The 17,670-nt window shown below is 59.6% G+C and overlaps 2 protein-coding genes across 2 annotated transcripts in view; one reads left to right on the top strand and one right to left on the bottom strand.

Annotated features, from left to right (window-relative positions):
• Nucleotides 1-17,670, top strand: part of MACROD1 (mono-ADP ribosylhydrolase 1) — a 144,163-nt gene that overhangs the window by 25,483 nt on the left and 101,010 nt on the right.
• Nucleotides 14,502-17,668, bottom strand: FLRT1 (fibronectin leucine rich transmembrane protein 1). The gene has a single exon (XM_025915588.2). It carries the CDS (start codon nt 17,664-17,666, stop codon nt 15,642-15,644), a length of 2,025 nt encoding a protein of 674 aa, XP_025771373.2. The 5' UTR covers nt 17,667-17,668; the 3' UTR covers nt 14,502-15,641.

Consider the following 17,670-nt stretch of genomic DNA (forward strand, 5'->3'; position numbering starts at 1 on the left):
GCCGGTAAACAAGGGAAAAGATGCAGAACTTCGCGAGTAATCAGGAAAAGGCTAATTGAAATGAGAGACATCATTCTTCACTGCCCGAGAGGCAGAGGCTGGAAGTGTCGATACTGGCGGGTGAAGCGGCAGCAGGAGAGCGGCCCTTTCCTGGGCTCACCCGCAGGCGGCCTGCACCAAACCGGCACGTAGTAGGAGCTTGGAAACACTTGCTTTACGCCAGAGAACACATAAGAACTCTCCGCTCCCAGTAGATCTCAGCAGGGTCACCGCCACTGCCTTTCGTGTCCCTGGCTTAGCCCGCTTGCCACTGGGGATGCTCCTGGGGGGTTTGGCTCCCCTGCCCCCTGCCCCCACCCGGCCGCTCCCTCATCCTGGGTCTTCCTGGGCCCCGCCCCTCGTGGGAAGGTGCCGCTTCCTGCTGCTCGGCTGGGCCTCTGGTTTCAGGGCTCTCTGTAGCCCCGTGGCTGGTGCCGGAGGCATACCGCACAACGCGTAGCGGGTACTCACAGAGACCAGATGGAAACGGGGACCCCCCCCCGCCTCCAGACTTGGGCAGCCTTGGCTGTTATCACGGCTTCTTGCAACACCCTTGGGAGCCTCGATGTGGGAAAGGTCTTGCCCCAGTAGCGCCCTTGGCTCTCTGGAGCACCTACATCGTCTGGCCCCAGAACCTCTCCTGCCTTTTCTGGTTTCCTCTCCTACCCTCTCCATCCCAGCCCAGATCAATGATTTCGGGCTTCATAACTGCATGTGCTCTCACCCCTTCTGGCCTTTGCACAGGCTCTCCCCCCTGCCAGAAGCATTCTTTATTCCCACTTTCACCGGGCTGGCGCTGGTCACGCTCCAGGTCCCGGCTCAGATGTCATCTCCTCCAGAACCGCCCCCCCCCCCCCGACCTGGGTTAGACCTCCCTCCCGTGTGCTCCACAGACGGCCGTTCATCCAGCTTCGTGTTCCTTCATTCAGCAGGTGCTGGGTGCCGGGCTGCGAGGGGGATGTGGCTTAGGTGGCCGCGATGCCCCCGGGAGCCGGGACACCTGTAGTGACCTGACCCTGGGGCAGACCTGTCCAGAGGGTCAGGAAGGCGGGAGGCAGGAGCACCCCAGACAGGGGTTTGGGGGGTGGCTCGGCTTGCTGCACGGGGAACAGGGAGGCCAGAGGGAAGCTGGGGGCAGCCCAGACGCCCTTTGTCAGCCTGCTCCGCGAGGGCAGCTCTTATCTGCAGAGCACAGTGTGGCCGGACCACAGTGGAGCTGCCTTTGATGCAGAGCTCAAGGGGGAGAGCACGAGTCATACTTCAAACGGCTTTGGTCGGGGAATCTGGGTCTCCAAGTCCTTGAATCATCCTCCCACCCACCCCTTGTGCACCTCCCTGGGCAAAGCAGGCCAGCAGGGGAACCCGGGCCCGGGAGAGACACCAGCCTGGAGCTTGGCTCCCGGAATCCCTCCCTTCCTCCTGCTCCTGAGGCCCAGCCTCCTACCAGGCGTTTCTTTCTGGTCCCCAGGCTGAGGTGGGCCCAGCCCTCCTTCCTTCATTCAGAATATGATGAAGACCAAGTGTCCGCCTCTAAAAGGTGCTCAGTGTATGGTGGGGACAACAGGGTTACAGCACAGGGTATAAGCGCCTTGATGGGGAATCCAAAGTGCTGTGGGCTGGTCAGGGAAGGCTTCCTGGAAGAGGCCTGCCTGGGGAGGCCTCCTTCCCCGCAGTGATTTCTGGTGGGGGCTCACTCGTGCCTTTTCCTCCAGGCTCACAGACCCTCACTCAGGCCTCCCCCGGGGGCCTTGGGGGCCAGGATTTGGGGCAGTGGGAGGATCCTGGACAGACCTGGTCCCAAATGAAATCTCTGCCACTGCGGCCTTGGGTGAGCTTCTTAGATCTGGGCCTCAGTTTGCTCATTTGAAAATGGGGATACGCGAGGTTGGAGCATGGTGACAGATGTCTGGTGCCTGGCACCATCGGGGGCTGTGCTGCCTTACCTCTCACAGATGGGTGCCCCTTTAGGAAATCCCCCCCCTAATTATGAAGTTCCAGGTCTGGGCGGCCACACAGAAAGGAAGCACATTCATTAGGAGACCCAGGCACACAGCCCAGCCTTGCCAAGCATCTTTCCGCGCCGACTCCCGAGGACCACGGCCTCGCTGAGAGCACATCTCCCGCGCCTTCCTGGTGACGGGTTCCATCTGCCAGCCCCCGGGGAGTCGCTGATTCGGTGGTGGTGGTGGCGGGGGCTGCTCAGGGACCCGCCATCCCTGGTGACAGCCCCCCCAGCCCTTCACCCCGGGCTTGTAATCTCAGCTTTAAGGAGGATTCCAGTCCCTTTCTCCCGCCCCACCACAACTAATCCATTTGCCAGGGACCCAATCCAAGAGAAAGCTAATTAAAGAATTTCTGCTCTTGGCTCAGCCTGGACTTTGAAGATTCCCCTTAGTCTTCCTGGAGTATCTGAAAACAGGTGGAGAAGGGGGGGGTGTCAGAAAGGGCGTCGTGCTAGCCTCCGTAATAGGCTTAATCCCCCCAAAGTCAGCAGGCATCAAACAGCCCTCCAGCCATCACTGCGGAGAAAGGGCTTGGAGGACTTGGGGCCCTTTGTGACCCTGTGAGCCCCAGACCACAGAGGGCTCCCTGTCCTCGCATCCTGTGAATGGGAGGCTGTGTATTCCCCCAAGAGTTTTGGGGACCGGGGAAGGGGAAAGGCAGAGCACGAACCCCGCACCGCCCGTGCTCCAGGGCAGTGAAAGGCACAGGTCAGCGGCATGGAGGAGGTCCTGCCTCGAGGCTTGCTGCGGCCACTGGCACGTAGCTCAGTGAGGTGGGCTCCCGCCCTCCCCGCCCCTTCCCTCTGGTGCCCCACATGCCACCGTCTCCTCTCTCAAGCGCTCGTTTGCCTCTCAGAGATTTTAATCAATCCCAAATATTTGCTCAGTAGCAGCAGCTCGAGAGCCCCGTCGGGCAGGGGACTTTGGGGCCCCACGCGGTGCAGGGTCCTCCATTTAAGCAGGGCCTGGCACACAGCAGGTGCCCAATAAAGACTCAATGGTGGGGTTGCTTGTAGTGGCTGCTCTCACAGGGCTCATGCTATTGCTGCCTTCAGAAGACGCCTGCCGCGTCTTTGGGGGATCAGTGGTCTCCCAAATGTGGGGTGTGGGATCTTAGAGCCTGTCTCCCTGCCACCCTGAGCTTTGGCCCAGCCTGGTGGAACCCTGAGGAGAGGCAGGGCTGTCCGCTGCCACTCTGCGCCCCCCGATCACCCCCTCCTAGGCTCCTGCTCCCCCGTTTCCCTCCGCAGTGCTGGGGGAGGGGGGCAGGGAGCATTTAGACCCGCAGTCCCCCAGGTAGGGACCTCGGGGGCCACTGGCCTGCATCAACGGAAAGAAAAATGATAAAAACCTGCCACTGAATTCTGGGTGGCAGTAAATTACTTAACACCTGAAACAGGTTGAAATGTGGCCGCTGTGGCTTTTAATAAGCCCATCTCTGATGCGGCCGCTTCCGCGAGGAGCCGGCCGGGTCTCTTCTTGAGGCATAATTTCATCGTGGCCCGGGCTTGGCAACGGTGCAAATAAGATTTCACTTCCCCCGTAAATCTCCGAGGGGGAGCGCCAGGATTTCATTTGTGCTGTCAGTTAGTGGCTGGAGAGATCCTATTTACTTTGCCGCGGGAGGAGAGGGTCCTTCAGAGGTGCTGGACGGTGGGGCCGGCCGGTGGAGAAGCAGGTGCTGACGAGCGGGCCTGAGGTGCGGCCGAGGGCAGGGGAGGCGGCCAGCAGCGAGGCCGGGGGAAGCACACCGGGGTTGGGGGCTCCCGAGAGTAGATGAGCAAGCTCCACCCAGGCCTCCTGATGCAGCATTTGGGGGTTGGCTGGCTGCCCTCTGATCCACCCGGGGGGGGGGCCTCCTAAGCAGGGTGCTAAGAACTGGCCACAGAACTTGGGTGTGGGGGTGTGGTTTGGGGTTTGATTCCTTCCTGGGCTCCATTGCCTCTTCTCTAGGATGCTCGGTGAGGTCAGCAACGCCTCCTGGGAAGTAGGGGCGCGGGAGGAGGGAAGCTTCCGGAAACTGGTGGTGGCCGGGCAAGGGCAGGGTCCAGGTTACGGGGTGTAGTGGCCACCCTTTGTCCTATCTGAACTGGAACTTTTAGTCCTCCATCTGACCAAACAGGTGGAGTTGGATCTAAGAAGCCAAGGCCCTGGGTCTTGGGATGCCCCTTGGCCACAGGGCAGCCATCTGGGGTCTTACCACGTACCTGCCCGTAACCTCAGTGATCTGTGAGTCCTGAGACTTCTTTGGGGAGGAGAGGGCCAGAAGCTGCTTGGATGGAGCAGGGCAAGGCAAGTCCCGAAGCTGGGGGCCAGGGCGGGGTGGGGGTAGGTTTCCCATCTCCCAGGGTCCATTGGAAGACACGATAGGGAGACAGGGGCTCTTCAGGGTCAGTGGGTCCCCTCCCCCACCCAGAAGTCATGTCCCCTTGAGGGACCGGCAGCCAGCTCCGTTTGCTGTCCTGTGAGGACGGAGCTCGCTGCCTCTCAGACCATCTGCGCCTTGTCAGAAAGGGTTAGTTAACGTTTGGAAGGTCTTCGTTCTATAGACCTGAAATACAGATCCCGGAACTTCCCCCACAGGTCCTGGTGAGTCCCTCTTGTGACCCTGTCTGGGTCTCCAACCCCTGAGGGCACTTATTGAAGCCTAAGATGCCCCCATCCCCGCACCCTGTCCTCCTGCGGCCGAAAGCTTGGGTCAGCCTGAGATTGCCCGTAGCAGGTTTCAGAGAGCAGGCTGCAGACGTCAGCTGTCTACGGTTGGGGTGGTCTGGGGAACAGACCATTTGGAGATACCTGAGCCTCCTTGTGAGAAATGCCAGCCAACTTAGTGCCTGGCTCTGTGCCTGAGGGCCAGGGATGCTGAATAAATGCTGGTGTGTGTGTGTGTGTGTGTGTGTGTGTGTGTGTGTGTGTGTGTGTTTCTGCGCATGCGCGCGCGCACGTCAGGGATGGGGGCCTACACTCCCTGACAAAGTGGAGGGGATCCCAGCAATCTGTACCCTCCGAGGAGCCTCCGGCACGCATCAGCAGGGTCAATGCTGTCATGATGGTAAAAAATAAGAACGGTGAGCTCTTACCATGCATTCATTTTACCGAGGCGACAACTGAGGCATGGGAATAAGTGGTGTAGCCCCGGAATCCAACCCACTTCTGAGGGATTCCGAGGGCCTGTCTGAGGAGCCTCCAAAACAGGAGTGGCATTAATCTGGTTGTTCCCAAATGCACGTGACTGTGGCTTTCTCCCCGGGGCAGAAAGTTTATTAGCTCTAGGTGCTAAGGAACACAGTTTGGGGACCCTAACGTCCTGCCCCGGCTTGAAGGGAGCCCTGTGGGTGCATTGGTATTCGGTGCTGTCTCCACTGCATACTGGGGGCAGGCCCATTCCTGCCTCATTCCCCGCCCTCTACTCTCCCTGCCCTCATCAGGGGGAGGGGGAGGGGAGAAGTAAGACCACTTGGGCAAGTCAGATTATTGGGGCTCTGGGGCTGCCAAGGGCTGCCCCTCCTGGGACTCAGCATTGATCAATTGATCCGTTGGCTGATTTGCTGGTGTTTATTGACTTATTCCTTCACTTCACGGCCACGGGTGCCTCCTGTGTGCCAGGCAAGTGCCCTCTAGGGACCTTAAGGGGTGACTGGTGAGACCAGCCAGCCAGGGGCCCCCAGCGAGGGAGGCGCGGGAGCTGGTCGCCTGCACAGTGTGGGGCCCAGGGTGGAGCTGGGGGGGGCGGCCTTACTAGACACAGTGCCTGCGTTGAACCTTCCAGGGCCTTCAAGGGCATCTGAGCCCAGAACATCAGCAAGGCACAGACCAGGAGCCGAGTCAGGGCAGGGCCTGCCTGGGGAGTTACTGGTGTGGCTGGGCCAGGGGACAGGTACCGTGCTTACAGAGGAAGCAGAGCGTGGCAGAGGGAGGTGCACAATTGGACTTGTCTTCTCTTCCGTCTCAGGCTTCCTCTCTTGCTGCCTGAGTCCTCCTCATCCGAAGAAACACCTTCAGTGGAAACATGATTCCCCAGAGACCCTCCCCCCTGGTGGCCCCGGGCAAGGCCCCCATCTCCCCCGTGGGGGTTCCTCCCTCTTCCTCCGTGAGGCAGGAAGGATGCCCCAGTCCAACCGTAGCACACAGTAGGCCCTCCATATATATCTACTGACCGGCTGGCTGACTGTGCTCTCAGGTGCTCTGAGATCGCTCCGCAGCCCTGGAGAATGGGTGTCGGGTGAGAAAGAGCTGGGTGGCCCCTCTGTGCACCCACTATGCGCCGGCTCTGAGCCAGAGCTAGAGGACCGGACCCTGTCCTCTCCCAAAGGCCACACTGTGTGCTGCTCTTTGGAGTGTTCTCTCTTGGCTGGCTCCTGCCAAGATGGGAGGTGAGGGCTAAGAGAAGGTGAGGAGGGAGAGGGATGCCTGTGTCACCCCAGCCGCGCCACCCATCACCAAGGCACGTGGAGAAATACCTTCGCTTCCTTGGAATATGAAGGGAAAAACTCATTAACCCATATCCAGACACGCACTCAGATCTAAGGCAGAAGTAATGAGTTCTTATTTTATGTTAAATTTAGCAGAAACTGCCATTGTTCTCATGGAAAGGCATCTTTTTTTTTTTTTTCCTTTCTCCCCTCTTTGGGGTATGAGATATCACATAAGGCTTAGAGACTGGTGAACGTGGGGGTGCATCTAGGAGACAAGGGGGGTCTGGGTGGGTGGGCGGGGGGAAGAACCCAGCCCAGCATCCACCAGGTAGAGGAACAGCCCGTGTCTGCAGTGCCCGTGCGCGTCCAGTCTTACCTAGGGGCCCACGTGGGGTAATCCACGGCTCCCACAAATACATGTCCACGTGGAGACCCCCTCGGCATCTGCCTTCAGCTGGCGGTCCACCTTCCCAGGACCAACGGGATGGGGGCGGAGGTCCCTCCTCCCCGCGGCAGAATCATTATCTTGATCCCGACCGTGCCCCAGGGAACTTAGCCCGGCGTCTCCGCTCTGTGCCAGGCCACCACTCCGGGCCGGTGGGACCCCCACAAGCAGAGCTGAACCCCGGAGAGGAGAGGCCCGGGGAGGGGTGGGGGCCGTCGAGCCCACATGTGCCGCAGGCACCTGGCCCCTGGCACGCCGGGCCACAAGCCGAGTCAGCAGCCGAGATGACTGTAAAAGTTAAATCTTTCTGTTTATTTCAAGAAACGACAAGGAAAGTGGACTTGGACATTTTATATGAAAACAGACAAACAGAAAAAAGGACCAAATAGTTAATCACATTCATCTCAACATTGAAGTTGCAAGGCACCTACGAGAAGGAGGCCAGAGGGCGGTCCGCAGTGCACTTTGGTTTGTGTTGTTTCGTGGTGGGTGTCTGGGTGTCTCAGTTTTCCGAAAAACCGCCCCCCGTCTGGGGGGGCGAGGTCGGGAGCGAGGCGGGCAGGCCCGGGTCTCGGGCGGCAGCAGGCAGCCGTGGACGTGGCCCCATCGCTCAGCCCCCCGAGACTGCTTTAGCCTTGAGAGAGAGAGAGGGAAAGGACAAGGAGCGGGCGGCCGGTGGCCTCACAGGGCCCATCCTGCGGGTGAGGAAGGCCGGGGCTTCACGGGGAAGCGAGGGCGGCCGGGAAGGCAGAAGGGGCCTTGGGCACCGGCTTTCCAGAGACCGGGCCGGCCCTCCCTGTGCCATCGTGCGGCCGGGAAAGCCTGCCTCCCGGAGCGCAGGGACCCACCCCCTCCTCCCTCCCTGGCCCTCTCCTCCTCTGACTGCTGGAACCGGGAGCCCCCTGGGCGAAGCGCCGGGTGGCTCCAGAAATCTTTACAATACCAAATGAGATACAGAGAACCTTTTAACATCGGGCAAGGGAACTGCTGTTGGTGGCTCTTAAAAAACCTTCACTCTGCAGTGCCCACGCGTGGGGTTTTCTTTTCGTTTACTCTTCCCCTTTACCTCCTGGCTCACACCTGCCTGGTGACATTCATAATTAGCAGGCGGCCGCTCCAGCCAGCCGAACCGTGCGACCCTGCTACGCCTGTGGCGCGCCTGTGTTCACAACCCCGCAGCCTCCCCCACCCTTCCGCACCATCTCTCCCCCTCTCAGATGACAGACCCTCCAGTGCTGGGCTATTTTGCCTCCTCCCCACGGCTCTCAGCACCTCTTTACGAGCCGGAAGGCACCAGGGCCCTCCATCCAGAGAATCCCCCCCGTGCTGCAGCCTGGCACTGGGCCCTGGACGCCAGGGTGGGTTTCTCAGCTGGGCCGGGTTAAAAAAATAAAATAAAATAAAAACACCTAAGGCCAGCTTCGGGGTCCTCTGTCTGCCTCCTGGGTGCCCAGAACCTTTCGAAAACCAGGCCGTCCGGAGCTGGGTGGGACTCTACAAACAGGGCCCCTGCGCAGGGCAGGTGAAAGTGCCCCGGGCGGCCCGGCTCCAGGGAGACGAGCGTGTGGCGGCCCCGTGTCTGCTGCGGCTTTGACTGTTGGCTCCTGTCGCATTGGTTTTTCTGTCTGCAGGAGAAAGCCAGGTTGGTTCCTCCAGATGGGTGGCTGGGCGCGCAGGGCTTCTGGATGGGAGTGGCAGACAAGGTGGGACGGCACCCAGTTCTCTGCCCTCCTCGTCACCCACCTGAGGCTCAGCTGGGAGACAGGAAACTGAGTCACTGCCGGCTGGCTGCTAGATCTCGCCAAATGGCGGGCTCTCCCCCTCAGGCTCACAGCTGGTGATCGGTGGGGCCAAGGGACCGCTTCTGAGAGGAAAAGCCGCTTAGAGGAGCCCCTCCCTGTGCTGGCTGCGGTGAGGCAGGGGCAGGATGGGAGGGAGGCCGTTGCCAACACATCCATCCGCCTGGGCCCTCTGACCTGAGCCCGAGGGGGTGGACAAGAAGGGAAGGGAGGATCAGAGAAGAGAAGACAGAGCACCCCTGTGTGCCAGGCGCTGTGCTGGGCCTCAGGGACCCGGCACAGAGGAGCACGGGGACGTGCACCCTGATGGCCGTAAAACAGATTTAGGGGCGGTGGCAGTAAGGACCTTCCTGCAAAGACTCTCTAGACTCGGCCTCTTGGGTTTTCAGGTGGAGGGTGATGATGGCGTGGGTAGGTGTGGGGAAGACGGGCCAGGGCACGGTGGTGGCCACAAGTGCCTTAGGGGCTAGCTTTGCTAGGACGTGGGGACCTGGTCAGCCCCCCGCACAGGGAACCAGGTGCCCTCAAGCATGCCCAGACTGCCCTCCCAGCATAAGCCGGGCACTTTAGTAACAGAGTGCGAGGGGGCAGTGACAGTGGTCTCAAAAAGCCCAGGGCCTGCCGGGCTCTCCAGCGGGGAGCAGGGCGGGAGCTGCCCCCAGACTGAAGGTCTGCTGTCTTCAGGGGCGACATGGAGAAAAGCCTGGCTTTGCCCCTGCGGCATCGGGGGCCTTAGGCACACCTACCATCCCGCTTACAGTGAGAATGCGGGTCTGACCCCAGCAACAACAGAATTTCCAAAACCAGAGAGAAACAATATATTAAAAATGCAGAGGTGGGGGGAGTAAGGGGTGGGGAGGGGGGGTACCCAAGAGCCAAGGGAATCTTTTTGTGAGTGTTTCTAAAGAAGCAGGCGTGGATATTTCAGGCAACTACTTGGACCATTTCAAAAGAAATGGTAAATGCTTAAAAACACAGAGTGAAAAATGCCCCAGGCAGCCGTCAACCTGGCCGGGATGGATGGATTGAGCCGGAAGTGCCGAGTGCTTTGAGTGGGAAAGAGGGCCCGTGGTGGGACAGCGGAGGGAGCTCAGCGGGGCAGGGGCCCTGGCACGGAGAGCAGGTTGGGGGGGTGGGGGTGGGGGGCAGCCAGGGACCCGCCGCAGGGGGCGGGTCACCCTCCAACCTCCAGATCCAGACTCTGAGAAGGAGTGCTGGGGTATGCACTTCCTCTCCCGGTGCCTCTTGGATACTGAGGATGGGACCCTGGCAGCATCTCCGGTGGCCCCAGCAGTTCTTTGACGGGGCTGGGCCACCTGACGGTGGGATGGCCCTGACCTGGGGTTTTTCAGGGGACACTGGTCGTTTTGAGCAACCCAGTCAACATCTCTTGATATCTTCCTTACGGGGCCCTGGGGTATGATAAAGTAAGGGGGAAACCAGGACCTTCTAGTCAAAGAACCAGGCTTTTGGCCGAGGCAGGAAAATAATCTGCCACATCCCCATCAAGTGCTTGAATGCTCCCAGGGACAGAGGGCTCACTATCGAACTCCTCCGCTGGCCCAGAGTTTCTCTTCCCTGACCTTCAGCGTTCCCTTTAGGACTGGCCCCACTCTGCTTTCACCGCAGCACCGAATGAGTCACAGGCCTGCCCTGGGACAGAAAGGAGGCAGAAAAGCTCATGGCCCTAGAGTCTTAGCCTCTAAGGAACTAGCCTAACCACTTCACCTCGCTTTTCACCCCGAAGGCAGACAGAACCTGGAGGGCAGGGGCAGAGCCTCTGCTGGGAGCTGGGACTGCTTCTGAGTGACCTGTGTAGGTCAGACGTAACCCCCCCCGGGCCCAGAGGCCCCCTGCACGAGGCACTGGAGGAAGGCAGAACTGCCTTCCCTGAGGGTAGTGCTTGAGCCCAGTCTCTGTCCAATGCAGCGCCGTTTCTGAGCACTCCAGCCTGCGTGGTGTCGGCCGCCATGGACCCCCAGCTCCTCCTGGCGCTGTGCAGGGGCAGCCCCCGAGCCGGGCCGGAAAATCCCCGCTTTGCACAGTGCCACGGGGGACAGGTTCATAAAATGCGAAAAAATCCCCCGTTCCCTTCACCTCCAAGGAGTTTAATCTCTTCTAATCAATTTAGCAGACTCGCTTGGTTGTAAACGGTAATGATTTGCATTTTTGAGCCTTTTTATCCCTCCTTAAGAAAAAAGATGCCTCCTCTGTCTGCATTCTGGAAGGCCTGTGCAGGGCTGTGAATTGCTTGTTAGCACTCACTCTGGCGCCAATCCAGCTCGGGGCCTCCGCCCATCACCTGCACTGATCTGAGTGCAGGGAGGGGACATGGACGCCTGGGATGGCCACAGCTGAGCCTGGCTGTGTTCCTGGCCCCGAGAGCAAGGTCTGGTCCTTGGGGACACAGGCCGCTGTGCACCCTGAGGCCCCTCCTTCCAGCAAACGCCCCAGCTCTCTCCTGGTTGCCTTCCCAGCTCCGTTGCGCCCTGTCTGCCGCATCCAATTTTCCTTGTTGTATTTTTCATAAGCGTGAGGCTCAGAAGCCCCGTCCTTCTCCCTGGCGTGTTCCACAGGAAGCAGATTTCTAGAGTGGAGTGGGTTGGCTTTGGGACTTGAGCTGCCATTGGTAGTGGGGGGGGGGGGGTGTCCTCTCTTCCTTCCTGGGCTCCAAGCAGGTGAAGGAGGGAGGCTCAGGTGCATCCTGGGCAGGCTGCCCAGCCCTTCTCAGATGCCGCAGGGATCCTCACCTGACTCATCCCTCCTGCTCTGGGCCTCCGTCACCTGCACTGGACCAACTAGAACCTTCCAGAATCAGTGGAAGGGGGGGAGCCCTTACTTGGCCTGTGGAACACCCAGCTTTTTTGGGTGTAGCCAGACTCCTGCCTCAGCCCACCCTCTACTCTGCGGAAGGGGAAACCGAGGCTGTGGATTTACAAAGCACGCTTTCCCTCCACCTCTCTGGAAACCCTTCCTGACTCACCTTCTGCTCCTGGTGGATCTCCCTAGATCCCTAAGAGGGAGGGAGAAGAGGCACAAGGCAGGCATGGGCTCTGGGCTCTGGGTGGGGAAGCCTGCCCCGCCCCCCCGCCCCCAGCCACTGCATCCTGCCAGCTGTTGTCACCTCCCCTGCCAGTTTGTCACTCATAGCCAGAAGGGACCAATGCCCCAGCTCCTGCCCCCAAACCTGGCATCCCAGCCCTGGATGGGGGAGGCCCTCTAGTCAGCCACACGGCTGCCATGTTACCGTGGAGGCAGCCCAGGAAGCCGGAGCCAATTTAGAGAAGATGGAGGTTTCCTCGGGGAGGCCGCAGGAAGAGGGAAGGAGAAAAGGGAAGAAAAGAAGCTTTTGATGCACATCATGTCTGCGGAATTGAGTATGACTAATTAATAGATTTTATTCTTAGTAATCTCTTAAGCATTCCATACGTTGGGCCCCACGCCTGAGCTGAGCTTACAAGAGGCCTCATTCGCAAAATGCAAATTACTCGCCTGGCCCTGCCTTCCCTCCTTCCTTGCCTTTTCTTTCCCTTTTTCTCCTTCTTCTTCTTCTTCTTCTTCTTCTTCTTCTTCTTCTTCTTCTTCTTCTTCTTCTTCTTTTTCTTCAGGGGAAATTTAAAGGAAAATTGCCATGTAATAGAAAAGAGATTCTAATCACTACGTCTAATTACCACGAAGGGTAAACCACTTAACCAAAGAAGTGTCGTGGGCTTTTTTTTTTTTTTTTAAACTTAAAACCTGCTATAAATGCCACAAAATACACTCATCAACGCTGAGGCCAAGGGTGTTCTGGCTAGTTCGAGGCTGCAAGGGTCAGGGCGGCCGCCCACAGAGGGGAGATTCTAGACAGAATCTGCCCTGGCTCCTGAATCCTCACGCGCTGCTGGGGTGCTGGGGGGGGGTGCGGCGGGCACCCCTGCAGCATCTCTCGTTGTGTTATGAGGACACTCAGACGAGCTGGACCAGGAGGGGACATGGTTTCAGAGTGGATGTGGCTTCAGGCCCCCTCCTTGGCTCGAGGGGCCGGGAGAAGGCAGAATTTTGGGAGCTTCGCTCAGAAAGGACTCTGGAAGGATGTCTGATGCTGAGGTGGGATGCGTGAGAGCGGGCCCCAGGGCCTGGCTGGCGAGTGTCCACTGTCCTCAGGGGGACGCCTGCAGCGAGCCCATGGGAAGCCCCCACCTGAGCCCCCGGAGCAGGAGACCCGAGTGTCCTCAGGCCCAGGTGGCTCTGGCCTGCTTTGTGCTGTGGGGGAGGGAAGTTTACTGCCCAGGCCTGGCCTTGGAGGCCCGCAGGCCTTTCCGGCCCTTGCTCTACAGGGCCACCTGCCGTTCCCCAAATGCCTTCCTACCCTCTAAGAGGATGGATGATTTGACCTCTCCCCGGTGTGGTACAAGGAGAAAGGAGGACCCGGAGTAAGATTGGGGGACCAAGCATGGCCGCAGTAGGGACTTGGAGGGGGGCCGTGGGGAGGCCGAGGACTGGGACACCGGGAGAAGGCATGGGTGGTGCCCTGAGGGAGGGGACCTCATTTCTGAAACAGCAGGGACCTCGGGCTTCGGTCCCTCCCACCCCCCCGCCCCTGCTTCCTGAGCCAATGCCCCACATCCTCACCTACCCTCCGCTCCTCCCCAGGCTGCCGGAAAGGGCCTGAGTCGGGGGCGCTGCAGGTCAAAGGGAGGGCGACCTTCACAGAGACATGAAATTAAGGCTTGGAAAAAATCTCTCTCCTGATCTCATTGTATGAGAAAATGATTCAAGTGGGGAAGGGCGGGCTGGGGGGGTGAGGGGGTGGGAGGCTTAGTTTAGAGCGAGCTGTCCATGCCCTCCGCCTCTCCCTGGGGCTGGGGAGCTGGCATTCCCCGTCAGGCGAGACCTGCTCTCGTCCACCCCGCTCAGGCGGCTGTTGTCCACTTCTTTCAAACCCTGCCTCTTCACCGAAGGGGCCAGTCACATGTTGTCACGAGCGGCGAGTGGCCGGCCCCCGGGCCCGTCCTGGCGGCCCTGTGTTCAGCTCCCTGTCCCCGCCTTTGGCTTTTTGTCAAAGCAGTCGAGGCCTTTTGAAAACGCCACCACCAGGAGCTGGACACCTTCTCATCCTCCCTGCCCTCGGACCAGTGCCTCTCCTTTGACATCGCTCCTCTGCGGCAGAGCACAAGCGGCCCGTCGTTGACAGGTGGTGACCCAAGCTCCCTGGGTGCCGGGGCGCGGGAGGCGGCAGAAGGCTAGGCACCGCCCCGCCCTTCTTTCCAGATCTGCTGCCATTATTTCATTATGGTTTTAATCTCACGGCTCACCAAATCGCAATGCCAGTTGATAAATGGTGGCGACACGGGTTCCAGAGGGAGGAAATAAAACCTGAATTCTTCCGAGGGCCCCAGATCCGTACCCTTCCGTTGCTGGCCTTTCTGGAGCTCTGGTCTTCCCCTCTCCGGAGCAGGGTGCCAGGGGTGGGTGCGGCTGAGTGTTCTGCGTTCGGCGGGGGTGGGGGTGGGGGGTTGCTGTCTCCCAGGGCTCTTCTGAGAATTTTCATGTCTTTTTCTGGGCTTTGTGTGAGCAGCCATGGAAACCATTAGGTCTAATCAGCTGATAAAAAAAAAAAAAAAAAAAGAAGAAAAAGAAAAAGAAAAAGTCCCTGCACCAATTACCTGTCCCGGGAGGAAGCATACAGCACAGAGGAAACACAGAAAGTCGCTGTTGAGGTGACTGTATCTGTGTGTTGGGGGGGGGGGGGGGCGGCGGGGAGAGAGACAGAGACAGAGAGAGAGAGAGAGAGAGAGAGAGACAAGGACACTGGCAGTCAGAGAAAGCGTTTCTCTGTATCAGAAAGGAGTGCAGCCCAGCTCTGGCCAACCTGAGACAGGGTCGCACCGAGACCACCCCTTCCCTAGGGTCTCCTGAGCCACCCGACCAGGACAGATACACCTCCGCCTTTAGGAACAGCATTGTCTGCCCCCCCCCCCCCCCCCCCGCCAAGACACTTTGTCTACTTACTCAATGATTTCTAGGAGAAAACAACATTTTCGTGACTCTATTATCTCAGGAAAATCGTACGAACTGACCCAAGAAGTAGTTAAGGACCGCGTATGTGGCTCTATCTACCCATCTGTATTTAGAGACACGACATAGAGATAGCCAGGTAGATAGGTGCACCTCCGAGTGGCTGGGAAACCCACCGCTCCCGTGGGGCTTCCACGGAGTATGGTGCACGGAACTGAAGAGGGTTGCGGCATAGGAACAAGAAAGTTTGCTTTTTAATCGACCACACCATCGTTCAAAGAATGCAGCGAAAGACGTGCTCTTTCTTGCAAACCTGCAAGGGAAATGGTACGGAAAGAACCAGGGAAGGGGTTTCCAGACAATATCTCCATAGCGAAGGATCTCTTCTTCCCCCTCTCCTTTGTGAGGAGCCTGAAAACTTTCCATCACGTTGTCACCAACGAGCAGCCAGCAGCGGGAGCCGCATGGGGGCCTCGCGTGTTGGCTGTTCTCTCTGACGGCTCTTTTGTGACGGCCCTGAACAGAGCGTGAGGCATACACAGACGCTGTACAGGTAGTATCTTTCCAGTTCAGGAAAAAATAAAAAATAAAAAATAAAAAATAAAAAATAAAAAAACCCTGACCCAACCCTGCCTGCCATATTATTTTTAGTCTTTCCTTCCCCAGCTGGCATAATTTGGTATAAATTATGTCTTCACCAACGTCAAATCCCCCTCCTACCTTCTATTCTTTAGAAAAAAAAAAAAAAATTTTTTTTTTCTTTCACTGTCGCGTTCTATAAAATCGTCAACCCTTCCCAAACTTTGCTTTCTGCCGGGCAAGTCGTCGTGGAATTTCTCTTCCTTGCTCTATGGGATGGCAGCAGGCTGGGGCAAAGCCACGTCGTCGCCAGGCCGGGAGGAGGCGGGAGCTGGGGCGGAGGCGGCCCGGGTGGCTGGCATCATGTGTAGGTGTAGTCTATGTCGGGGATGCCACCGTCCCGGTAGCCCCGCGTGGTGCCGTAGCCGATGGTGTGCGTGCCCTTGCAGAGGCTGCTGCCGTTGGAGGGGAAGATGGTGTGGACCACGTACTCCTCTTTGGCGCGGTAAGGGTTGATGGGCAACATCTGCAGTCCGGGGCCTCGGATTTCCAGAATCGAGTTGTCCTTCTTGGTCCCTGACTCCATATAGTCATCCTTTTTCCGGCTGCCCCGATTGTAGGCCCGATCTCGGGTCAGCAGCTCTCCGGCCCGGTGCACATACCAGCAGATGGCCCCCAGGACCAGGAAGAGGAAGACGAGGGCCACGGCCCCACCGATGATGCCCGCCAGGGGCAGGCCTGCCATGGGGTCTGCGTTCTGCTCCTGGTTAAGCGTGGTGGTGGGGCCGTGGCTGTCGGCCGTCTCTGCCTTGGCGCACACGGGCGTCTCGTCAGCCACGTAGGTGTTGCCGGTCTCCATGGTGACCATGCAGATGATATAGGTAGACTTGGGCTCCAAAGCCGTGAGCAGGTACTCTGTCTTGTCCCCCTGCACCAGCGTCTCCGTGATGGAGCCCACGGCCGGGCTGTGGCCCAGGCGCAGCCAGCTGAGCCGGAAAGAGGAGGCGGGGAGCGTGGCCTTCCACGTGATTCGGATGGAGTCCGCCGTCAGGGGCTTCACGTGGATGACCAGGGTCTTGGCGCCATCGCCCGTGGCCATGGGGTAGTCGAGGCTGGAGTCGGGGAGGCGCAGCCCTGGCCTCTTGGCCTTGAGGGTGAAGAGCGAGCCCTGGGGTGTGGTGGCAGAGGCGTGGTCGCCGGCCGTGGTCTTGGCCGCGGCGTTGGCCGCGCCGCCCTGCGCCCCCGTCTCGAAGCACTCGTCCATCTCGCTGGTGATGTCCTTGATGGCCATGCCCCGGACCTTCTCGGGGCCCTGGCACATGAGGCCGCGCACGTTGACCACGGCCGCCCGCGCCTTCACCCAGTCCCGCAGCCACATGAGGTTGCAGCCGCAGAACCAGGGGTTGTTCCGGAGTAGCAGCTGGGCCAGGCTCTCCAGGTCGTCGAACAGGCCCCGGGGCAGCGTGGTGAGGTTGTTGTTGGACAGGTCCAGGCGCTCCAGTTCACGCATCTTGGCCAGCGTGTTGTAGGGGATGTGGCTGATGGCGTTGTCCTGTAGGTAGAGCTTCTGCAGGTGGGCGCTGGGCAGGTTGAGCGGGGGCGCGGCCAGGGAGTTGCGCACCAGCGAGAGCTCGGTGAGGTTCTGCAGGCGGCTGAAGGTGTCGTCGGCGATGCGCTGGTTGGCCAGCAGGTTGCCATCGAGCACCAGGCGCCGCAGGCTGTTGAGGCCCTTGAAGGCGTGCAGCGGGATGGTGGAGATGCGGTTGTCGTCCAGCCGCAGCTCCTCCAGCGTGCGGGGCAGCCCCGAGGGGATGCTGCTCAGGTGGTTCCGGCTCAGGAACAGCAGCTTGAGCTGCTTACTGTCGGCAAAGGCGTCCTCTTCGATGCTGACGGTGGACACGGAGTTGTCGTCCAGGTGTAGCTTCTCCAGCAGCGGGATGCGGGCCAGCGAGTCCCTGGCGATGGCGCGCACGTTGTTGTCCTGCAGGTGGAGCTCCCGCAGGGAGCGGGGCAGGTTGACGGGGAACTCGTCCAGGTCGTTCTCGTACAGGTAGATGACCTGCACGTTGACCTTGGTCTTGAGGTCCTGGGGGATGCCGGCGTTGTTGATCTGGTTGTTCTGCAGGTAGAGGGTGGTGGCGTCGTCGGGGATGTCGGCGGGGATGGAGGTGAGTCCCCGGTCGTTGCAGTAGATGAAGCCGTTGTCGCAGCGGCACACCGAGGGGCAGGTGGTGCTGTCGATGACCTCCGTCAGGAAGGCGATGAGCCCGTAGCAGAGGAAGAGCCAGTCCCGCAGGTCCATGGTGGCCGTGGTCATCACGACGGTGGCTGTGACGGTGGCAGCAGGGGTGGCGGCGGCGGTGGCGGTGGGGTGTGCCGCCACCATGGTG

Source organism: Puma concolor, chromosome D1, assembly GCF_028749965.1.
Source record: "Puma concolor isolate L17-30 chromosome D1, mPumCon1.1.hap2, whole genome shotgun sequence".
Lineage (NCBI taxonomy): Eukaryota > Metazoa > Chordata > Mammalia > Carnivora > Felidae > Puma > Puma concolor.

Coding starts and splice junctions, on each gene's coding strand:
- FLRT1 (XM_025915588.2), bottom strand. CDS start 17,666: ATGGTGGCGGCACACCCCACCGCCACCGCCGCCGCCACCCCTGCTGCC.